Source organism: Heterodontus francisci, chromosome 18, assembly GCF_036365525.1.
Source record: "Heterodontus francisci isolate sHetFra1 chromosome 18, sHetFra1.hap1, whole genome shotgun sequence".
NCBI classification, from domain to species: Eukaryota; Metazoa; Chordata; class Chondrichthyes; order Heterodontiformes; family Heterodontidae; genus Heterodontus; species Heterodontus francisci.
This window is the reverse complement of record NC_090388.1, coordinates 62798996-62824792: the sequence shown is the minus strand read 5'-3', so window position 1 is coordinate 62824792 and position 25797 is coordinate 62798996. Positions and strand designations below refer to the sequence as shown.

The 25797-nt window shown below is 40.9% G+C and overlaps 1 protein-coding gene across 3 annotated transcripts in view; it reads left to right on the top strand.

The window, feature by feature from the left end:
* Nucleotides 1-25797, top strand: part of scube1 (signal peptide, CUB domain, EGF-like 1) — a 459167-nt gene that overhangs the window by 215317 nt on the left and 218053 nt on the right. For 2 of the 3 annotated variants that reach the window (XM_068050870.1, XM_068050869.1), the window contains exons 5-7: nucleotides 11870-11995; nucleotides 17027-17143; nucleotides 24117-24206. In XM_068050870.1, the coding sequence (XP_067906971.1) occupies nucleotides 11870-11995; nucleotides 17027-17143; nucleotides 24117-24206 (333 nt within the window). The remainder of the gene's footprint in view (nucleotides 1-11869; nucleotides 11996-17026; nucleotides 17144-24116; nucleotides 24207-25797) is intronic. The other variant, XM_068050868.1, reaches the window with a different exon arrangement.

The window sequence follows — 25797 nt, the reverse complement described above, 5'->3', positions numbered from 1 at the left end:
AACTGCCTATATGAACAATGGAAATCCTGTATGTGAACTGTTGTCTGTAACAGTGTAGTTTTCCTTGTGTCATTTCTGGGTCTGTTGTAGATTAATTGATGGAGATTTATTGCCATGATTTGTCAACTCCCTTATTGTTGTACCATGTGACTACCAGGATAGTAGAAGGCGAACCTGATATCCAGCAAATCCTATGTTCCTAGCTACAGACACTGGCTATTGCTAATGTTGTGTAATAAAGTTCTGAAGTCTCTCTTCAACTCTGACGTGATCTTGAATGTTAAAGAACTTGTATTCATTAGCTGATCATGGGCAATGCCATTGGTAATTTTCTAATACAGGTTATTGTTGTACATGTTTCATTTGCAAAAATGAATAATATAGTGATATGGTTAGCTGCATGTTCTAGCGTTTTGTTTAATTCACCGTGCATGGGCAGCTCGAAACTTTGCTGAACACTTCTTCAGGGGATTAATAGATTTTGATATTCCATGTAACAACAGATTGTATGTGATCTGTGAAAAGAAAAGGGTTGATGGACCAAATGATTTTTTTTTCTTGTTTCGTGTTTTCTTTTAATCACCATGCTTCTGTTATAATTTTGTCCAAACATTGTTAATTCCTTTCCACAATAAATGCTTATCTTCCATAAAAGGACTTGGATCGCCTTTGCAGTGATATTTACAGCCTTAGGTGCAAACTGAATGGGATGAAAGAACACAGAATTAGAAATTATCCTTTTGTCATGTTATCTTGCACTGGAGATGAGGTGGCAGTCACCACTTACTTCTGAGCATTTTGAAAGCAGTGTTGCTCAGGCTAAACCTTATAGTCCAATTTACTTATGAACAAGATAATTGCACAGAAGTAGAAACACATAGCAGAAAATTACGAGTACAATACAGCAATTATTTAAGCATAAATTACTCCAAAATAATAAGTTCTGCATCCTCAGTACTCCATCTTCACCAACTTTTGAACCAAGCATGTGTCCTTGGGCCCTTCTATTTCTCATCTACATGCTGCCCCTTGGTGATCCAAACACGGGGCTGAACTTTAATTTTCCAACCCCCTCGCAGTAAAGACCTGCTCAGGTCTGCAAATGAAACCCGACCCGAGCCCAGCAGAACCACATCCGATCTGGCCCAAGTCCTTTAATTTATTCCCGTGCCCGCCCGACCCAACCCAACCACCGGCATGTTCAGTTAACCTAGCTTCCGTCTTTCTGTTTATAAGCTTGTGCAGATAAGCAACAAAAACTGTAACTGGACTTGAAAGGTTGTTTAAAAAGTACATTAAGATTGGAGCCACGTGCCAGAGGTGGTGATAGAGTGTGTCCGACCCGACCCGGCCCGACCAGACTTGAGCCTGAATGCCGGAGCCGGAAGAGCAACCCGACCGGACCAACACCCGTCGTCGGGTCCCGTCGGGTTTGTGTCGGGTAGCCATGCTCTACCTCGCAGCAGGGGAGCCCAGCAGCATGTTGGGAACCTGGAGGTTTCAGCAGCCCATTTGTCAGTGGCTTTTTAACGTAACCACTGCATTTTCATCTGACTTCTGGGTTTCCCAACCAATTGGAGCAATGACAACCTGCAGCAGTGTATTTCAGCTGAGGTATTTAAAGGGGTCATATGAGGATCAGAGTTGAAGCATGGTAGAGGTCTTCAGACAGAGCCAGATACTGTAGAATTGGAGGCACAATGTAGCAAGGCAGCTCTACACTTCAGTGATGTGTCTCTGGACATGATGCTGCAGTCTGCGGGCTAGAGGAAGAAGCCTGCCTCCAAAAACAAGCAGGTGTGGTTGGAAGTGGTGGAGGAGGTTAGCAGCAGAAGTGTGGTACCATAAGAGATTCAATGACCTAATCAGAGCAGGAAAGGTGAGCGGCATGGAAAATTCAACTATATCCAGATGTGTGTCTTGGCCAAAGCCCCCCACACTCTGGTTTCCCAAGCCTTCTTCTGCACATTACTTCTCATACAAACAGATCTTGCAGGTGCATTCATCTCTCTCTGTCAAGGCACCACCTCACATCCCCATCTGACCAGCCACCACTGATACTCAACCTTTTCTGAATGCAATGCCACACCTCTCCTCCACAAATGTTGTCCAGCCATCAACTCAACACTTTTCATTTCCCACTCTCATAGGTTCTCTTCGTTCCTTGCAAAAGAAGGGAGCACAGAATGCCAGAGAGAGGCAAAAAATCAGAGGTGGCTCTCCAGTCATCTCCACTTTGACAACTGCAGAGGAGTAGGCATTGGAGATAAGTTAGATCCCAGCATGCCCGCCATTGACAATAGAGAGAGAGGGTCTCCCAGCTATCTGGTGACAGAGTTAAATACCACACAGCCACATGGCGCACAACACTTACTCATATTGATTTGATGTAAGTAGGCAATGAAAAATGATAATGTGGACAATTATGTTTTAGAACCCTTTCACCTTTTTAGTTCTAATTAATGTCTTTCATCTCCCAAAGGTCCTTCAAGTGTCCCTCAGGAAGTATATGTGGGAAGGACAAAGACTCCTCAAAGGAGGTCACTAACTCTGAGGATGCAACATCCACCAGCTCAGATATGCACACCTTGGTGGAGCCGCCAAGACAATTAGTTAGATTGTCACATGGCGTCTCACAGATCACAAGTGAGCAGGAGCAGGTGGTGGAGACAAGTACAGTAGTGAGAGTCTCCATCAGAGGGTGCAGGACTTTCCAAGCTCTGCTCAGTTGGACGCAGATGCTGAGCCATGGGAGCCATCGATGAACAGGATGATCTGGAGCAGCAACAGAAAATGTGCGAGGTTCTGTCAGCTTTCCAGCGGAACTGTGAATGTTTGGAGAGAGAGTGGAGGAGTCTATCTTCAGCATGAGTGGCATGATGTCTCAGGTCTTCCCACTGAAGTCTACATCCAAGGACAGCATGATCACCTGCACAGAACATGAGACATGACAGTTGACCAAGTGCATTCTGGCCTTTGGCCTGCATGCTCAGAAGGTCACCATAAGCAGGATTGAGAAAAACCTTGTTTTAACCATTCAGTGCCTCTCTGAAATGCAGAAAGGTGCTCTCCAGCTCTTGGATGGCAGACAAGTGCAGATAAGCCATGAATGGGGAGATGGAGAAAGAGCACATGGAAGTGGGGACACAGCTCAAAGTAGTTACACTTCTGGCCTCCACCCCCCCCCCCCCCTCCCCCACTTCCACCCACTGCTGCGCAATGCTGTGTAAAGCACAGTAGACCACTGTTATTCTAGACACTTGGCTGATGCACACTGAAATGTGCCCTCCCCGCAGATCTTTCCAGGCACCTGATGTATATCTTTGGCATCCAGATTGCTACTCTGTTACAGCTCTGATGGCCAGATGGTTTCTGTTGTATCCTTCCTGTGTGTCATTATTTGAACTCCTCACAGGTGGCAACAGCCATGTCTTCAGAGGGTAACCCTTGTTTCTGAGGATCCATCTGCTCACTGTGCTTTGAGGTGTGAATATCTCATGGAGGCTGGACTGGCATGCGATAAAAGCATCATGGCAGTTCCCGTGGAATCTTGCACTTCCTGCATGATGATCTTTTGGTGGTGGCAGACGAGCTGAACATTGATGAAGTGGAATCCTTTTCTGTTGACGAAGACTCCAGGGTAATCTGGAAGTGACTTGATTGCCACATGTGTGCAGCCAATGACTCCCTGGAACTGTGAGACGCCAGCCAGAGAGGCAAAGTCACGTGCCTGCTCATTGATTGGCCTCATCGGTTGAGACGTGTACATAAGTGTTGGTCATGGCAAACCTTGCATCAGTTGCCTGTGAGATGCGCTTTTGGTCAGCAGATTGTGAGATTCTGAAAATATTACTTGCAGATCCGTGGAAGGAGCCAGAGGCGAATAAGGGCCATGGTGACTTTGCCAATGCCCACTTAGTCCACTTGGCAGGAGATCTGCTTCCAGGAGGCTGTAAATGCCAGCAACCACCTGACATGGAACCTTGAGCCTCTTGAGGCACTGCTGCTCAATCATTTCAGGAAGCTTATCCTCTGCCTGTAAACCCTGTAATGGGGTTATTGCCTCCTGTAAGCTGGACCTCTGTGCTCCTCCCCTCTCTCCTGTGGTGTGGCAGGTAGTTGAGGAGAAGGCTGCTGCTGTTCCTGCTGCTGGTGGTACTGCAACTTATCTTGTTCTTCATCTGAGGTCACCCTCCTTTCTTGAATAGAAGTGTTACATTTGTGATTTTCCAATCGCTGGGACCTTTCCAGAATTTAGGGAATTTTAGAAGATTACAACCAGTGCATCTACTATCTCCGCAGCTACTTCTTTTAAGACCTTAGGATGCAGACATTCAGGTCCAGGATACTTGCCAGCCTTTAGTCCCATTAGTTTTCCTAGTATTTTTTTCTTGAGTAATAGTGACTGTTTTAAGTTCCGCCCTTCCTGTTGCCCCTTGATTTTCTACTATTCTTGGGATATTTTTGTGTCTGCTTCAGTGAAGAAAGATACAAAATACTTGTCCAAAGTCTCTGCCATTTCCTTGATTCCCATTATTAATTCCCCAGTCTCATCCGCTAAGGAACCACAGTTTACTTTAGCTACTCTCTTCCTTTTTACATATATGCAGAAGCTCTTACTGTCTGTTTTTATATTTCTTTCTTGTTTACTCCCATATTCTAATTTCTCTCTCTCTATTTTTTTAGTCATTCTTTGCTGGTTCCTAAAATTTTCCCAATCTTCTGGCCTGCCACTAATCTTTGCAGCATTGTATGCCTATTCTTTATACAATGGAGAACCAGGCTGAATATAGAAAGTTCAGAGGGGAAGTAAAAAAGCAAATAAGAGAAGCAAAGAGGGAGTATAAAAAGAGGCTGGCGGCAAACACACAAGGGAATCCCAAAGTCTTCTATAGGCATATAAATAGCAAAAGGTTGGTAAAAGGAGGAGTTGGGCCGAGTAGGGACCAAAAAGGAGATTTACACAAGTAGGCAGGGGGAATAGCTGAGGTTCTAAATGAATACTTTGCATCTGTCTTTACAAAGGAAGAGGATGCTACCCAGGCCATGGTGAAAGAGGACGTAATTAATATGCTGGAAGGGTTTTAAATTGTTAAGGAGGTGGTATTGTATAGGCTGTCTATATTTAAAGTTAATAACACAGCAGGACCGGATGAGATGCATCCAAGGATACTGAGGGAAGTGAGAGTGTAAATTGCGGAAGTACTGGCCATAATTTCCCAGTCTTCCTTACACTCAGGGGTTGTGCCAGGGGATTGGAGAATTGCAAATGTTGCACCCTTGTTCAAAAAAGGGTGTAAAGATAAGTCCAGCAACTGCAGGCCAGTCAGTTTAACTTCGGTGGTGGGGAAATTTCTGGAAACAATAGTTTGGGTCAGAATTAATAGCACATAGACAAATGTGGGTTAATTAAGGAAAGCCGGCATGGATTTGTTAAGGGAAAATTGTGCTTAACTAACTTGCTGGAGTATTTTGAAGAGGTAGCAGAGAGGGTTGATGAGGGCAATGCATTGATGTGGTGTATATTGACTTCCAAAAGGCATTTGATACACTGCCACACAGCAGACCTGTGAGCAAAGTTACAGCTGATGGAATAAAAGGGACAGTAGCAACATGGATATGAAATTTGCTGTGTGACAGGAAACAGAGAGTAATAATTAATGGATGTTTTTCAGGCTGGAGGAAGGTTTGTTGTGGAGTTCAGGATTCAGTGCTGGGACCCTTACTCTTCCTGATATTTACTAATGACCTCGATCTTGGTTTACAGGGCACAATTTCAAAATTTGCAGATGATACAAAACTTAGAAGCATTGTGAACTGTGAGGAGGATAGTGTAGAACTTCAAAAGGACATAGACAAGTTGGTGGAATGGGCAGACAAGTGGCTGATGAAGTTCAATGGGCAGAAATGTGAAGTGATTCATTTAGCAGGAAGAACATGGAGAGACAATATAACATAAAGAGTACAACTGTAATGGGGTGCAGGAGCAGAGGGACATGGGTGTTTATGTGCATAAGTCATTGAAGGTGGCAGGACTGGTTGAGAGAGCGTTTAATAAAGCATACAGGATCCTAGGCTTTATGAATAGGGGCATAGAGCACAAGGGCAAGAAGGTTATATTGAACTTGTATAAGATACTAGTTCAGCCTCAGCTGGAGTATTGCATCCAGTTTTGGGTGCTGCACTTTAGGGAAGATGTGAAAACATTGGAGACAGTGCAGATAAGATTCACGAGAATGGCTCCAGGGATGAAGAACTTCAGTTCTGAAGATAGGTTCGAGAAGTTGGGACTATTTTCCTTGGAGAAGAGAAGGCTGAGAGGAGATTTGATAGAGGTATTCAAAATCATGGGGGTCTGGACAGTGTCGATAGGGAGAAGCTGTTCCCACTCGTGAAAGGATCAAGAACAAGAGGGAACAGGTTTAAAGTCATTGGCAAAAGAAGCAAAAGCGACATGAGGAAATACTTTTTCAAGCAGTGAGTGGTTAAGGCCTGGAATGCACTGCCTGAGAGAGTGGTGCAGGCAGGTTCAATCGAGGTATTCAAAAGGAAATTAGACTGTTTTCTGAAAAGGAAGAATGTGCAAGGTTACTGGGAGAAGATGGGGGAATGGCACTGGGTTAATTGCTCATTTGAAGAGTCGGTGCAGAATGATGGGCCAAACAGCCTCCAACTGTGCTGTAGCAATTCTGTGATTCTGAGATAAATGAAAAAAAAAAGGCTGCCATTCTGACAATGCAACCATTAGGTGCAATACTGGCACATGCATAAATGCAGTCTCATCGACAGAAACATCACTGTCTGCGATGTCTCAGGCAGCTGCCAGTAATAAAGATGCCGCTGCTCAATTTAACACAAAAAAAGGAATTGAATCCAAACTCCCGCACCCCTCAATGGCCGCGATTGCTGCCTCCACATACCACCGTCCAACAGTACCCTGCTCCCTGTCGCAATCATTGCTTCTGTTCCCCACTCCCTGGCTGCATTTATGCATGTGCCAGTACTGCACCATCTAGTGGTTGCATTGTCAGAATGGCAGCCTTTTTTTATTCATTTATGCAATGTTTGTGTCGCTGGCAAGACCCAGCCTTTGTCATCATTACCTTCTTAAGGTAATTAGGGATGGGTAACAAATACTGGCCTTGCCAGCGATGCCCACATCCCATGAAATGAACTTTAAACAACTTATTGACCATCCCTAATTGCCCTTAAGGTGGTGGTCAGCCGCCTTCTTAAACCACTACAGTCCATCTGGTTTTGGTATACCCACAGTGCTCTTAGGGAGGGAATTCCAGGATTTTGACCCAGCAATAGTGAAGGAACAGGGATATTGTTCCAAGTCAGGCTGATGTGTGACTTGGAGGGGAAATTACAGGAGGTGGCTTTTCCATGCATCTGCTCCCTTTGTCCTTCTTGGTGGTATAGGTCCAATCTAATCCCTCCTTCCAGCACCTGGTCCCTAGCCTTGCAGGTTACAGCACTTCAGGTGTTTGTCCAGGTACCTTTTAAAAGAGTTGAGGGTTTCTGCCTCCACCACCATTCCTGGCAGTGAATTCCAAACACCCACCACCCTCTGGGTGAAAAAGCTTTTCCTCATGTCCTTTCTAATCCTTCTACCAGTCACCTTAAATCTGTGCCCCCTAGTAATTGACCTCTCCGGTAGGGGAAACAGGTCCTTCCTGTCTACTCTATCTAGGCCACTCATAATTTTGTACACCTCAATTAAGTCATCCCTCAGCCTCCTCTGTTCTAAGGAAAACAACCCTAGCCTATCCAATCTTTCCTCATAGCTGCAACTTTCAAGCTCTGGCAACATTTTAGTAAATCTCCTTGGTACTCTCACCAGAGCAATTATATCCTTCCTGTAATGTGGTGACCCAAACTGTACGCAGTACTCCAGCTGTGGCCTTACCAGCATTTTATACAGTTCCAGCATTACATCCCTGCCTTTGTATTCTATACCTCAGCCAATAAAGAAAAGCATTCCATATGCCTTCTTCACCACTTTATCTATCTGTCCTGCCACCTTCAGGGACCTGTGGACATGCAGTCCAAAGTCTCTCACTTCTTCCACCCTTCTCGAAACCCTCCCATTTATTGTGTATTCCCTCACTTTGTTTGCCATCCCCAAATGCATTATCTCACACTTCTCCAGATTGAATTCCATTTGCCACTTTTCCGCCCACTCAACCAAACCATTGATATCATTCCGGAGTCTGCAGCTATCTTCTTCACTATCAATTACATGGCCAATTTTTGTCATCAGCAAATTTCTCAATTGACACAAAAAAATTGTATGTATGGTATGATTCCATGAGTATAACTACATCAGACTGTTGCTTGACTAGTCTATGGGACAGCTCTCCAAATTTTGGCACAAGTTCCCAGATGTTGGTGAGGAGGTCTTTGCAGGGTCGCCTGGGCAGGGTATGCCTTTGAATTTTCAGCGCCTAGGTTGATGCCAGGTGGTCCATCTGGTTTGATTCATCTTCAACTTTTCTGTAGTGGCTTGATATGAGTGGCTTGCTATGCCATTCAGAGGGCAGTTTTAGAATCAGCCACATTTCTGGGGGTCTGGAGTCACCTGTAGGCCAGACAAGGAAAGAATGGCAGACTTCCTTCCCTGAAAGAGCAGATTAGTGAAACAGATGGGGTTTTACAACAATCCAATAGTTTTATGATCATCATTAATGAGGCTAGCTTTTTTCTATTCCAGCGTCCAATGTTCTCTTGGCTGGTCTTCCATCCCTTCCCTCCATAAGCTTGAGCTCATCAAAATTCTGCCACCCATATCCTAACTAACACAAAATCTCACTTGCCCATATCACTCCTGTACTCACTGACCTATATTGTTCCCAGTCCAGCAATGCCTCAAATTTAAAATTCTCTTACTCATGTTCAAGTCCCTCCAAGGCCTCACCCTTCCCTATCTCTGTAACATCCTTCTGTTCTACAGCCTTCCAAGATCTCTGCACATTCTCCATTCATGTCCCACCATTGGTTGCTGTGCCTTCAGTCATCTAAGCCTGATCTCTGGATTTCCCTCTAAACCTGCCTGCCTCTCCACCTTTCTGTCCTTTCAGTTTCTCCTTAAAACCAACATCTTTCATCAAGCTTTTAGTCGCCTCTCCTAATATATTTTATTTTAGCTTGGTGTCAACTTTTTTCTGATTATCCTCCTGTGAAGCACATACATTAAGGATGTTACATAAATGGAAGTTATTGAATCTCTGATGAATCAGACGCATGGAAGATGGCAGGATCCCCAAAGACACATTGTACAGCGAGCTCGCCACTGGTATCAGACCCACCGGCCGTCCATGTCTCCGCTATAAAGACGTCTGCAAACGCGACATGAAATCGTGTGACATTGATCACAAGTCGTGGGAGTCAGTTGCCAGCATTCGCCAGAGCTGGCGGGCAGCCATAAAGACAGGGCTAAATTGTGGCAAGTCGAAGAGACTTAGTAGTTGGCAGGAAAAAAGACAGAGGCGCAAGGGGAGAGCCAACTGTGCAACAGCCCCGACAAACAAATTTCTCTGCAGCACCTGTGGAAGAGCCTGTCACTCCAGAATTAGCCTTTATAGCCACTCCAGGCGCTGCTTCACAAACCACTGACCACCTCCAGGCGCGTATCCATTGTCTCTCGAGATAAGGAGGCCCAAAAGAAAAAGAAAAAGAAAAGAAAAAGAAGATGAATCAGCACATGACAAATAACTCCACGAATTCCCCCCTCACCATTCTTGCTAGACCTGGTCATGCAAAGGGGAAATAACATTCTAGGAAATCTGATGAAATTTCCTGGGATTCCAAAGACAGCCTTCCTTCAAAGATCAAATGGATACCCCACAACACTAAGGCAAATAAGATATTAACTAATGTACCACAGTATATGAGGTAGCAATCCCACCTGAAGAGTTCAGACGATACTGTGTATTGTTACAGCAAAACCAGATTGTGATTTTTAAAAATATTTTGTTCTTGTGCTGTATTGTTTCTTGATAGGGGTTTTTAGATCTTGTTTTGAAGGTGAATGTAGTATTGTGTGATATATTAAGAAATTCATGGCAAATTTTGCAGCGTAAGCATGAAGAGATATTGACCCAAGTTTTGCAGCTGTAATGACAGTGAAACTGTCAACATTTGCCATCATCTCTCCCTGTGAAAGTGACAGCAATTTCTGGTGTTCATACATACGTAGTTAAATATGGAAATCCAAAAGTTGCAGTTAGTGATTCTCTACTTCTCCACAGGGTGCGCTGTTGAAGTCCTCATAGATGGGATGTTTAGAATTCACTGAACTAATGAGAACTTTCCTTTTGCACTGTAATCTTGCTGTTTAAAAGCTCTTGTTAATGAAGTGTACCTAGGTTTTCAATGGTGTACTAAGTCATAACTAATGCTGAACAACCTCTCTGATGCTGGAAAACACATTTTAAATCCATGTAATGTCAAATTTTTCAGTTATGATAATTTCATATTTTAAAAAGATTTTTTAAAGGTTTGTTTAATATTTCAGCTTCTAAGGTGTATGTTCCAATCTTTATTTCACTTTTTGTAAATTTTATAAAATGTGAAGGACAGATGGTAGTTTTTACTTCTTGGTTTGCTATCTGTTCGAATTCTTCAATGTTGCTTATCCTGCTTGATGACATCACTGTTGCTGGATGCCTGGAGATTTTGACTAGGTGGGAGAGGTATAATCCATGGCACACAGATCACTAAATCTTTGCGAGTAGCTTTAGCCGCTGACTGCAAAATCCAGACCAATGGATTGTATAACTGAATTTGTACATTTTTCTTGGCAACAGAACTCCATAAAATCTACAAACTGACATATATTCTAGGGAAAGCAATGATTAATCAGAAGTGATGACAAATGTTTAATATCACCAAGGCTTCAGCTAATGCTATAAATTCCAATAACAAACCTTCAGAATTTTAAAACAATTGTTTCAGTCCTCAGTTGATCATAATGACTAGAAATCACTCCATGAACCTATTACTCTCCTCTTATTGCAGGCTCAATCTGGAGAGAAAAGAGAGCTCCACGCTCCACTTCGCCACCACTACCACCTTAGACTTCCTTTCTCCATTCCTTCCTTGTTCACCTCTGATAGTAGGCCTGAAGAACTCATGGACAATTTCTCATTCAAGATTATGGCCACCTGCTCAGCCACCTCCGTCCCCACTTCTCTGCTGCCCTACTTTTGCTTTTCTTTTGTATAATGGTTTAATGCACATGAAAATACTGCACACAGGAATTTGACATAAAAATGACACCCACAGGAATAGCTGCATTTCAGATCAGGCAGAGATGTGTTATAAATACATATATGATTGGCACAATCTCCAAAGGGAGACACAATATATATGGGGTGGAGGTTCAAGTGTTCACTATATTCAACTTTGATCTGAGCTTCTTCAGATAGGGAAATGCAGGTAGAGTCTTTGAGATCTTTCTGTAGGAGAAGAGTCAATCAAGGATATCCTGCGTGGGTTGCACCTTTTGTCATCAAGTAAGCACCGAAGGGAGCATTAGCAAGTGTCTGGGAGCAACGTACATGCTTGCCTTGGCAAAAGAGATGTGAGCATAGCCAGATCCAGAAAAAAAAGAAAAGAAATGGAAATGTGTGATTAACTGATATTTTAACTAAATGACCATAGTTGTACCCAATATCTCTCTTTTGCTGTAAAACAAGTTTGGAAGAGTTGTAATGTAACCCAAATTGTATATTTAGTACCAGTAGATGGCTAGACTTTAGCCAAGAGGTACCAATGACTGTTATAAAATGGTGAAGTGATTGCATATGTTTAATTTGTAATCTAATTGTTTTTCCTCTGTTCCTATACTGTTCTTTCTTTACAGAGGGCATGAACTGTATGAACAAAGATCATGGATGTGCACATATCTGCCGAGAGGCACCGAAGGGTGGGGTGGCCTGTGAATGCAGGCCTGGCTTTGAGATCGCCAAAAACCAGAGGGACTGCACATGTAGGTAGCTGTAGATGCTAAGGTATACCTTGCCCTTTCTCTGAAGACACACATCTGTTTTTGGGTTTTCCCAACCTTTTCTCACAAAATACAGTAAATCCTGTTTTGTACTCCAACTCTTCAGTCTCATGTGCATTGTAGCTCCTTTCATGTGCTTACAGCATGGAGCGTTGTCAGGGTTTGGTTCCATAGACCCAACTGCATTCCAGAATTTCACCTAAGTGCCCAGTCTTCACATGAGAGCCTAGACAGTGGGTGTAAAGCTTATAAAAGCAAATTGTTTTAACCATTTGTCTTTTTGGGACTTTATTTTTTATTCCACAATCAAAACAAAAGCTTTGAAAGTAGCATTTGTATCCAGTAAAGTGAAAATGTAATATGTAAATAACTTAGAGAGGGTAGAGGGGAGGTTTACTAGGATGTTGCCCTCATCAGAGGTTTTAATAGAGTAGATAGAGAAAGCTATTTCCTCCGGTGCTTGGGTCAATAACCGTACACTTTTTATCATTGCCAAAGGATCGTGAGAGGAGGTGAGTTGAATATTTTTCACTCAGAGATCTGGAACGCTCTACCTGAAAAAATGGTGGAAGCTGATTCTGTAAATAAATTTAAAAGGCAATTAGACAGGTAGTTGAGAATGAGAAACTTACATGATTACAGACAAAAAGCGAGTGTGCAGGACAAAGCAGGACTGTTCATTTGAAGAGCCAGTACAGGCAAAATGGGCCGAATGGCCTCCTTCTGTACTGTAAATCTCTATGATTCTGTGCTGTCTATTCACATGCTTGTGGCACAAAGAAATGGGTGATATTTTGTAAAAACCAAATGCCACGTTTTTTTTCTGTCTTTATATGAATGAGTTTTCAGTACACTCCTCCTGCTTTCAATACACTCCTCCTGATTTTGCAACTTAGCATTTTAGAAAGGTAGGCAGAAACTGGGATCACACTTGTTGTTGAACTTTGTTGCTAACCTCACTGAATTTCATGTGGTCAGGATCAGGGACTTCCTTGAGCAAGCTTTTGGGTACTTTGGAGGCACAACCACAGCATTCTCTCACTAAGGACCCTGAAAATGCCACCATAAACTGGTTTGCTGGAGTATGCAGATTTTCCCTCCCTCTTGAAGACAAATCCATCTGCCTTTATGGTCCCTATGTCAGGATGCAACTTTTAAATGTGAAAGAAATCCCCTACAACCTTCAGAGGTCCAGAGCCCAGTGGCCAGCTTCATTTCTGCCCTTGTTGAACATTTATGCCTGGTGAAATGATATGTACCTGCACTGATGAAATGCCAGAGTAGGAACGCTCGACGTAGGGAGTCTCTGTTCCTAAGTCAAGAGTTTCCAGTAAAGACAGCAAAGGAGGCATTCAGGACCCATGCCTGAATCAGGCGTTAGACCCTTTACACATGCAAATAGGGGGCTTAATGCTGTTTCATGCCCTCTTTGTAAAATTAGTCTTCCTGAAAATAAACCGGTGCTGGGCACCCTTCTGGCTGCTGCATCCTTCTCTCTCATGGTTGCTGTACGGAGCCCCTCGTGACGGCTGCACCCTTTCTTCTCCCAGCATCTAGCTAAGGGCCACTGCCAGCAGTGCATTGGCATTAATAACCATTTGTGCTTTTTCACTGGGGTTTGTATCTCTCAGGAAAAGCCCTGTGGAAATTATACCTGAGTATTTCTAATCATTTTATTCAACCTCGAAATTGATTTTAAAAAAGGAAACAATATGTTTGGCTAACTCAACATTTTAGAACCTATTTTGATTGCAAACAGAATATAATTTAAAAAATTATTGTTTAATGCAATTATTGTTTCATGCAACAACTAAATTGGCCAAACTGAAGTCCACTTATTACTCGCAATTTTTATTTTACAATATTTACAGATTTTTTTCTGAAGTGTGGCACATTTTCTCAAGTCAAGAAATCATAGATGAGCATTTTCCTTCTCTCCCCTTCACCCAAAAGCAATTGGGAAGGCTTCCCAATCTAACTGCTAATTTTCACAGTTCCTCTTTGCCTACCAATTTACCTAGAATTTCCTCTAAGGCACTCCTGCTTCACTGTCATAACTTCACTGGAAGTGCAACAGAAACTCTGTTTACTTGCATTACACGTCTAGTCATGTCATGGCAGTGGAGCAGGAGAAGATCTGAGGAAATTCTGAGCCATAGACATCTGCTGCGATACAGTTCTAAGGGAACAGTTGCCCTTTGGTACTCATACATAGTGCAGATGATCACCAGCTTCTGCCCGCCAGCTCTTGAGAATTTGTGATTAAAGAGATCAAACTGAATATAGAATAAACAGCTGACAACCTTCTGAGGCCTCCATTGCCAACCCAGTATCTTTATTTCTTAAGTAGGGAATGCTGGCAGATTATTAAATCATAGAGGCATTATAGCTCAGTCCAATCAATCTTCATAAATATGAAATTGGTCTTGGAGAACAACCAGGAACCAGAATGCCGTCTGATTTTCCTCTTTCTAATCTAAGACACTGAAGGCAATTGCTGTGTCCCTACTGTCACCTTGACCAAATTCATATAACTCAATACAGTTCAGAAATTGAAACTGGGAGCTAAGAACATGAGAAATAGGAGCAGCAGTAGGCCATACAGCCTTCAAACCTGCTCCACCATTTAATAAGATCATGGCTGATCCTCAACCTCAACTCTACTTCCCCACTCAATTCCCATATCCCTTGATTCCCTGAGAGACCAAAAATCTTTTGATCTCAGGCTTGAATATACGCAATGACTGAGCATCCACAGCTCTCTGGGATAGAGAATTTCAAAGATTCACAACCCTTTGAGTGAAGAAATTTTTGTTCATCTCAGTGCGAAATGGCCATCTTTTAACACTCTCTAAAGTGCTTCTGATTTATATGGAACAATATATTTTGTTTATCATTTATTGTTTCTAATTGAACCGTTTAAAAGCTCTAGTAGAATCACAGCTATATATAGGAATAAAAAGCGTCAACTGGCTCACTGGTAGCAGTCTGTCCTCTGAGTCAGAAGTTTGTGGATTCAAGCCTCATTCCAGTGCTTGAGTACACAATCTAGGCTGTAACATCACTGCTGGTGCAAAGGTGATTACAGTATGCATGTTTACATTAGCCATTTCCATTATAATTGTGGACATAAGAATTTAAAATGCAAATATATAAGACTAAGAGCAGCATGCATAATTTTAAAATAGGAACTGCATTATGTCTGTGTGCCCTGGTCCAAATATTCCTTGTCCTCTAACCATCCTTCCCAGAAGACCAGGCTTGGTCTTGACATTGTAGAATGACTTGATTTCCTGTGTGCAATGTCATGGGTGATGTATGAACGTATGTATATGTATAATATACATTAATGTATGATGGAAAATATTCATATTTCTTAAAAACTAAAAGTTATTTAGCCATTTGATAATTAATTTACTTTTTATTTCTCTGATTCTGAGCAAAATGTAACATTAACATTTGCTGCAATCACAATTTACTCACCATTTAGGGAATGTTAGTTGAATGATCTAGGTAGTATTCTAGAAAATAGTACAGCCTGGAGCAATAGAGTACCATTCTCCACACAATGAATTCCTGTTCTAAGCCCTGCTGCCAAGGTGCCACGGAGTAGAGATCAGAAGTTGAGGTTTATGTACACATACTCCGGATGCAGAGTGTCACCTGATAGGAACACAGCTCAGGGCAGCAGGTGCCTCCCATGACTTTTTATCCATTCATTTTAATTGATGGAAAATTGTGGGAGGTGGCTGCATGATTTTCAAAGATGCATTCCCAACAAGGGAAGCTTGGTGCAGGAAGTGTGCATTTGTGAAATCTCCCCGCAGATATATTGCTGGAGCAACGGAAGTTCATCTTGAGGCATATTTTGTACACGTTCCATTGGCTGTATAGAGACTTGCATTGTCAGGAGACTGGGAGTAGGTTGTTAGGTGGCTCACACCAATTGGAAGGAGCCAATGATACAAAGACATCTGAAGGAGTGAAAGGGAGAAAATAGAAAGTTACAAAGAAACACCAGCAATGTTTACCACTCCAGCCATCACATTGTTTCATCACATAGTGATGCCATTCAAGATGGAGCATTACGATTCTTCCCTTTGTAGAATGCTCCTCCTTTGCAGGAATGCTGATCTTGCTACTTTGGACTGGAGGCTTGAAATATTTCTAATAAGTGGATATATTTAGCCAATGTTCCATATACATTCTTACCAATTTAATATCAGGAGTTTGCATCACAAGATGTGCAGTCGGATTGCCATCCATCCAGACCAAACCTCCCTATGTTTGTGTAGGCAGTCCATAAATTCCTAAAACGCAAGTTGCACATCAAAAGGCATGTTTTAAAAACAAGGTTCAGACCTGAAGCGTTGGCTCTGTTTCTCTCTACACAGATGCTGCCAGACCTGCTGAGTACTTCCAGCACTTTCTGTTCTCATTTCAGAGTTCCAGCATCCACATTATTTTGCTCTTATTTTAATTTTCTCCCCTTACCTCTGTGTTTGGTCATGCGAGTGCGTTAATTGTTACAGTGTGCAATGAATTTGCATCATCAGCAAGGCAAATATCAAAACTTAAGCCATGAACTCATACCTGCTCTGCCACTATTCTGATCCAGTTTTGATTTGGCGAAAGGTGGTAACCCCAGATGTTCTAGGAAGTATTAGCCACTGTTTATGCTGCACATGACATTTCAACTCCTCCCCGCCCCCACCACCCCCCCCCCCCCCGCCCCCCACCACTTCAAATTCGGAAAAGAATCCAAAATAATAAATATTCTGCAGTGTAATTACAATGTATCGTCCTAAGTTTATTCAACTCACAAGTAGGGATAGTTATTCATCTTTCAGAAATCAAATTAACATCAGCACTCAAAGAATGAATTACGTGTTCTATCATGTCTCTCTTTCGATGGTTGTTTAATATAACTGTAAGGGATACAGAGCTGTGAAATGGACTATATAATAGAGTTCTGTATTTACATTTTGCCTTCCTGCACTTTCTGTGTGACAGTAACCTGTAACTATGGAAATGGGGGTTGTCAGCATACCTGCGATGATGCAGACAATGGACCAGTGTGCGGCTGTCACCAGAAATACGCTCTACATTCAGATGGGAAAACATGCATAGGTAAGTGAAGACTTACTATATATGTTAAAGGTCTGGCTGATAGACAACTTGCTGTAGTGTGTGAGCTGTGCAAGAGCTGATTAAATGATCTAGAAACATAGTCTCTTGTAATTTGTGTTGCCAACTGCATGAGCAAATGTAATAAGTAACAGAATTTTGCTGCTATGTTTCATGGGAGTCTGAGTATTGAGCTGCTCTGCTAAAGCTGCAAATGGATGCCCATTAGTCTTCCTACTTGTCAACTAGCTCTCATGTTGGAACTGTTTCATATTGTGCTAAATGGTAATTAAAGTTCTAGCATCATTCCACAATACACCACATCTTTTGAAAATATTTCATTCAGGTCATTTTAATATGAACTCTGAATTTAAAGTAGTCTAAATTTAAGGCACACAGGGGTTTTATCATAATCCTAGAACATGGATTCCTCGCAAGCTGACTGGTACTTTTGTATATGACCACCCTTAATTTTTCTCACTGGAGTAAAGTTTAACTCATTTAAACTGAAGGGTTCCACATCAAATACAGATTGACATTTTGTTTTGCATCTCTGTGTCTTTTAAATTAATTTATGGTGCTGATATTAGAGTATTTGAAGAGACTACTCCAACCTACATAATGGTACATGACTGATTGGGGGGCGAGCAGGGAGAGACCAATGTACCACTATATTTATTACTGATGAAAAGACCCCACCTGATATAGCAATAAATCTGAAATGAATGAAGGGAAAGCATTCTCACCTCTAAGTGAGTTCAATTCCCACTCCAGAGTCTAGATCCATAATCTAGGTTTGCACATCAGTGCAGTACTAGAGTACACGGAACTGTTAGAAGTGCTGTCTTTTGGATGAAATGTTTAATTGAGCCCTGTCTGTCTCCTTAGTTGGAGGTTAAAGATCTCACAGCACTATTTGAAGAATAGAAATAGAGTCCTCTCAGTGTCCTGCCCAACATTTATCCTTCAAGCAACACTTAAAACAGATGATCTTGTCATTTATTTAATTACTGCTGTGGGACCTCGACATGCACCTACTTGCCATGTCACTTAAAAGGTACTTCATTAGTTTGTGAAAGAGATATTTCCATCTCTCTATCCATTGTGCATTTCCAACACTTTCTGTTTTGATTGATAAATATTTTATTTTTGGAGGGTGGGTGGGTATGAGCTCACAGTTCATTTGCACTTGTTCATGAAGTGACTCTGAGTACAGATATAATGTGCAGCACAGTGGCGCAGTGGTTAGCACCGCAGTCTCACAGCTCCAGGGACCCGGGTTCGATTCTGGGTACTGCCTGTGTGGAGTTTGCAAGTTCTCCCTGTGTCTGCGTGGGTTTTCTCCGGGTGCTCCGGTTTCCTCCCACAAGCCAAAAGACTTGCAGGTTGATAGGTAAATTGGCCATTATAAATTGTCACCAGTATAGGTAGGTGGTAGGGAAATATAGGGACAGGTGGGGATGTTTGTTGGGAATATGGGATTAGTGTAGGATTAGTATAAATGGGTGGTTGATGTTCGGCACAGACTCGGTGGGCCGAAGGGCCTGTTTCAGTGCTGTATCTCTAATCTAATCTAATCTAATTTACCCTGGTACCTTGATTGAATCTGGTATGCTCCCTCAAGGTGTTGTTATGCTTGGAGTGAGTCTAGCAGGATTACTGTGGGTACCAGTCAAAGCTGTGTTGTACTTGTATGTGCTGTACTTGTATGATATTCAGTGACTTGCGCCAAGTCTAAATTCCATAAGCTCTACTCACCATTGCAAACCCAGAAATATTTAGTATCTAACTATGAAAGCATGGTGCACAAGGCAGCATTTTCCTGAAGATGAAAGGCTCACCGAGTTGTCTTACTAAGGACCCATTTCATACAACACTCAGTATGAAACCCATACCTGGCTGATGAGTTATCACAGCACCAACAGTTTAGTGACCACCCTCACTCTTGAGTAGGGCCAACAGGGAATTCAGTCCTACAAAATTTGCATTGCAAATAGGAACTTAATTGACTTGCTTCTGCAGAAACTGGGTAAACAAAGGAGGACTTGAGTTGGATATGAAATATTTGATCAAAAGAGCACTTTATTCCAGAGACTTAGTGGACAAAAAATCTTCTTAGAACAGACTTGCAAAAAAAAATTCATTCAGGCTGTCATTTTGACTCATGAGTACACACTGCACCACCACCAGCAGCATTGACAATATTTTTTATTATTTTCAGATGGGTGAAGTTTCACTTGTGTAAATGCTGCGTTCTAACATTATGACATCATGAATGGAGACTAACTCTTCTATTCACAATGACACTGACATGGAAATTTGTGGTGTCTCAGGAAAAGTTCCCTTTGCTCTCAGTCTGCTTGTGACCAACAGTTCTAAAGCATAATTTATTAAGTGCAGCAATAAAGGGCAACCGTAACAACCAGTTAAATGAGACCCTTTATAAGAATTAGCATTTCAGAATAGTCCAGTGTAACATGCTTTCTCTTGGGTGGAGAGGAGGTGAGGGGAGAAACACTGAAGGCTAAAAGTTAGTGTTGGTGATACTACATTAGCAGATGACTGCTTAACACCTTTATATGAGACTTCTCTGCATTTTAATTGAGGACTTGTCTTATTTAAAATAGCAAAGGAATATTATTGACCCAGATGTTGCTCTCCGCAGTGAAGGACCAGCTTTCACCATTCATCTCGCTGCTGACTGCCCACAGACTTTTCGTGGCCTTGTCAGTGAAGATTTCCATTAATATGGCATCTTTTCTAGCACGGTGCCCTCTACAGGGGATCTGTGGTGTGAGGCTCTTCAACCAATCAGATTGTAGATTCCTCGCTGAGACAGGCAGAATCCAAACCAGGAAGTATAAAGCGGAAAATATATATTACATTTAACTGATGTAGAGAGAATGAAATAAAGATTGGGAATTACAGATGGATTTAAGGGAGGGAGATAAAAGAGACAGAAAAAATAAAATATATATCTAGTTTCAAATCTGCAACATTAATTTGCTTCTGAGGAAATGAGACTGCACACTTGTAAGATTAATTTTTCAGTGCCAGAGTCCTTGTTCTGCAGTAATTATCACTTATTACACTGTTAAAAGCTCACTTACTCCTAAATGCACCAGCCCTAATTTTGTCAGCCATTTTTAGTGTGGTATTTGTGGGTAAGTACACCAATTTCATACCAGTACCAAATTTTTCAATCCCGATTCTATCGGCAAGGACTCCAACTGTGCTCCCTGGTGTGAAGCAGCATCGTATTTCTGACAGCAACCTCTGGAATTTTGCATTTAACTGTATATGTATGGATGTCAGAAATTGCTGTCTGATTTGCCCTGCAATAACACTGATGCCTCACCATTATTAATACAGTAAACCCAGGCCATTCATTGCCAATGGTAATTTCAAGTCTTCAGTGTCTAGAAAATATGATCACTGTTGCATCAGCAAATTAAACATTATATTTACGTACACCTCTGTTTACAAACCTACCAAACTGTCTTGCAAGATCATTTATGAGGAAACCATGGTATTTTTAACATCAGTTTGTTATTTTACAAACAAGCCAACTCATTTTTAAATTTTAGTTGGAGAATTAATCAATGATAATTAACACCAGCTAAAGAGGCTTACAGCTTCAAGAACTCTGGGTCATTTGCAAGAACCATAATCACTGAAAAGTAATGTGATGTGTAAATGTTTAAATTCATGACAGAATGTCATGAATGTCATGTGCCATGATTCAGTTTGATGTTCAGCTAATTTGAAACTAATTGATTTAAAGGTATTGCTAAAAATTCAAGTAAAATGCAACACAAGAAGTAGATTGACATTATATTTGCAAAACATATTGACTATTGTAACAAGAGTAAAACTGTTTCATTACAGATTGATTTGACTTGGAAACTTTTGAAACTAACCTAGAAACAAAATCATTCAAACATCTACTTCTCTTCTAAAATGTCTGCATTCCATTAATGTCTAATACTTTATAGATGGTCTGCCTATTATTGTTACCATCAATAACTGAAGTTCTGTGGTGAGAATATTCTAACTTGAGACAATTCACAGTGAAATGTAGGTCAGGGAAGCAAGTCAGTCCATCTAGCTTAATCTTCTATAGAAACCTACTGTCCCTTATCACAGCACCTAAAGATTCCAGAGTTCTTGCCTCCACTATCCTACCTGAAAGATTATTCCAGGTATTAATCACACTGTGCAAAGAATTTACATTGAAATTACCTATTCCTGGGTTTTCTATAAGCACCAGAGTGTTACATGCTCCCTATTCCTCCCAGAAGCAGGTGGTAATATTTTCTGTTATTCATGATTATTTGGTCATCAAAACTGCAAGCTACAAAAACAAAACCATGCTACTTGGACCCAAAAGTTCAAAGAACATTTTTCACATTAGGCTTGCAGTTAAACTGAATTTTCTTAATTGCTGGACTAAATATGGCCAAGGGCAGCAATGGGGTGGATTGGGGTGGTGGCCATGTTGTTGTGGGTGGTGGGGGGGGGAGGCGGGCAGTAGGAGATGTTAATGAAAAAGGATTGGGGATTCGTATTCCCAATCCTTTTTGCAAGGTAAGATCATTTTCTGCTTAATATTGAAATCTATTAACATCATTTTATGTGCCATATTATGTCTAACAAGTTAACCATATGCTACCAATGCAAAGAATGCTTTGGTTTGTGCTCTTAGAATGTTAAGGCTCTGACTTAAAGGTATGCTCATATTTAACCAGTTTTTGCTATTATACCCTATGCTCATCATAAAATTCCTAGCTATGCTGATATCCTGGATCCTAAAGTTTTTGATGTTACATCTTTTGATATGCTTTTTGGAACATTAACCATTGCATGCACCTCATAACAAGCAACATGCTCAACTCCTAAGGACCATGTTTCAGTGATGGTGGAGTGTATGACCTCCACGATTATTGCTCAGAGTCAAGACTGCCTGCTACGCAATGTGTTCACCTACACTTAGAACCCAACTAAGGCATGTGCTTTTAAGGAAAATTTTATTGGCATCAAACTAAATACAGTACATTGAAATTCAGCAAAGGTAAGTTTTATTTCATTGTGCATATTTTATGGAAGATATATGTCAACTGTCTAGCTTAGCTGCTTGTATCTAATTGGCCTAAGGACATCATTTGGAACTTTGCTGTGCATCATAATGGGAGTATATTAGCTATATCATTTATTTGGTGCTTTTTACCATTTCTAATGACATTTTTGTGTCTGCTTGCAGTATCTTCATGTTCAGGATGTAACTTTTTTTTAAATCAGTGTTTGTTTCATGGAGAAAAAAATGAATGTTGTATTTGAACCAGATGTTGGTAAAATACAACATATTCTGTGTGTTGATCTGTCCTATTACTTTTTGTTCTTCACAAAAGCTTGAAACTTCCTATGTATGTTCTAAGATAACATTTAAGTCAGCTAATGTTGACAGCCTTGGAGATTACTATATCTTGGTCATATGATCCATATTACTTTAACTGCCTGTGCCAACTTCTATATATTTAGTTCCTCCTTTAGGAAAACCTTTATTTCCTCTGCTTTCTGGTGATGGTTCCTGATTGCCTGTCTTGTCTGAGCATTGTTGATTTTGATATATAAGTGACTCTTTTAAACAAAAACAACTCTTTAGAAAGAAAAGAAACACAAAATAAAGCCTCTATTGCAGCCTGATCCCACAGAGAACTAGTTTCTATATATATTAAACAAAAAATCTCAATCTTGTTAAAACATACATGGGTGCCACTGAAACACTTTTCCGAACTCATCCAATTCATTATTGTTTGCCATCTGAAGTGATGTGGAATTGTGACATCACTGAAAGATTGCAAATGTTCTGCAATGTCACCCTTAAAACTGCAGCCTTTTGATTTTGAAATAAAATCTAGCCTATTTATTATTTGCCTTCTGTTCTGATTGCATTTGCTGCATGTACAAGTACTAGAACTTTTTGTTACAATCTCTTATGATTCTCTTATTTATTGCATCATCATTCATACAACCCTACTTAAGCTGTCTGTTCCTCCACTGAATGACTGGGAAGGAACCTGTTTTAACTTCTTTATCCCTTCCTTTTCTGCCTTTGAATTATTCTGTTTCATTTTTGCTAATGTAATTAACAAGTCTAATCCCATTGTAATTTATATTCTAATGTTGCGTGTCAACTTCTCTCTCTCAATCTCTCTCTCTGTAAGACCCTTGCACATGAACAAGAGACTAACCTTAATGGCTGTGTTGCTAACATTTTCTTGTACTGACACTCATTGACTGCATGTCAATTCTTGCCGAGGCCGATCCTTGGAACATTGTTTCTAGTCCTGACTGTTTAGCCAGTTGTGGTGTGTTCCATAGACAAGCAGGCAACCAGCACTGCCCGATTGATGTTTTCCTGTTTGCATGCAGACTGTTTCCCACCCCCCCACACCCACACTTTTTCCACGTTGTGTTACTGTGGAAGATTATTGTCTTCCCATGTCCATCCATCACTGGGTCCTTACGTTCTGTGTCTCTCCCTGTAAGACTCTCTTGATGACCAATATTAGTCTTCAAAAATCATGAACTCTTTTATCTCCATTTTCTCATGATATTCTTGCATTGGAATTGCTAATGTTATATTTTCTACAATCTTTCCATTCATTTCCTATATTCTATGTCACTATTTCAAATCTTATTATAATGCTTAGTTTCTGTACAATTTTCTGAAAAAGAATCTTGTAGTTTTCTTTTGTAATAGTTTTAAGAATCGATCTTGTCCCTCTTTTTATTTTAGATTTTCTTCAGACTCCAAGCAGGATTAACACTCTAACAAGGATTTAGTGCTTCATGGCTTACTTCTTGATTTTTTTTTGTTTGGTTAGTCAATGCCAAGCAGCTGTCGTAGCAGGCAGAAAGATTGGGCTCCTGGTTAATCGACTGCTCCATGTTTGTCCCTTTACTTGTGTTTTAGAGAAGGATGAGGCTGCAATTGAGAGCTCTGAGTACAATGCCACGTCAGTAGCTGATGTGGACAAGCGGGTGAAACGGCGGCTGCACATGGGTAAACCTTTTCTTCCACTTCCTTTGTTGTGCTAACGCTTGTGTCTGTTTTTTTATATATTTCATCTTTGTGGTAAGGTCACAAATTAAAAGGTTTCTCATCTCCACCCTATTTAACAAATGTATGTTACTTATTTATTTTCCTGTTTCCTGTTATGCCACCCGCCCTCTTCCCCCCCCCCCCCCCCCCCCACCCCCCTACCAAAAAGATGCTAATTACTGGGCTTTTAAGCAACTCCATCTATAATTGTTATTTCCCTTCCAAAATCCACCCAAACACAAAATGGAAAATTACATCAAAGAGAAGTGGGTAGTTGGAAAGCTTGGAACACACAATCTGTACTTTGGATACAGATAATGGTCTTAAATTTTATTTTCAGTAGTTTTTAATGGGATGAAAAATTAGTATAATTTGTGGCCTGCTTTTCTAAAATCACCATTTCACATATCTGTTGTACTTGAAACACTCAGTTGTATTGAATTGAGCCTCAAGGCTTATGGATACATCTGCTTGACTGACAGAAGGACACAGCAAGTAAGAGTCCAAGCAGATAACAACTGCAGTATTACATTGTTGTGATTTTAAACAATGAACTTCTTTGCCCAAAATTCATAAAATAAAGCAATGAGGTTTATTATGCAGCTTTATATGATGATGCCAATCCTCAAGCAATGAGTAAGCAGCTGGTCAGCCAAAAGGTTCCGACCTTTTCCATTGCAAATTTTATTATGTCCTTCACCTGTCAATCAAGTAGTTATTTTTATTTTTGCATCTGCAATTTGTGCTTTCCAGAATTACCAGTAGCCATAACCTAAGGTTTAATATTTGGAATTTTTTGTGATCAAATATTCACAAGCCACAACAAATAAAGTCTTTGCATGAAACTATATTCTTCCTAGGCTCTTTTAGCATGGATGCATTGTTCTGGTCACCATGGCGTTCTCCATTATACTGTAAATTAAAAACAATTGCGATATCACTCCCATGTATTGGTTTTATGCTTTGGTACTTATGTTGTTTATGTGAAAAACAATAGATTTAAATACTTGGGGTGCATTTTTTTCAGCTACGAAGCTGCTCCAATAGCTCGTGGCCATTTTAAACCCCAAAGTGTTGTTGGGAGTTGAAACTTCTGTGGACAGTGCTAAAGGTAATGTCACTGCTCTGCAAACTGGGCTACTAGCCAACAAAATGTATCTTGGATTTTTGCAATAATCAAACTTTTTGATTTTCTCTGGCCCCCGGATTTTGATAACAGAATTAATTAAACTTAATTAATTAATTGAACATCCTGACAATGGTAAAATCTCTCTGCTCTGCATGAGTTTTAGCATAACTAAATGTCAGCAGTAAGGATCTGACCTCAGCACTTCTTTGTGATCATGATGTCTGTTTGCAAACAAAAATTAAGCAGCCTGCAACCTAAAAAATTATTTTACTGAATCGCTTCCAGATTTCAAGACATTATTTAAAAAATGTTTCTTTGTATATTTTTCCTGCAGTTCAAGAGACTGTGCCCTATGTCTTGTCTTGTTTACTGCATTCCTAACCACAGCAGTACTGTACTGGGGAACAGCAAAGTGTCAGCTTT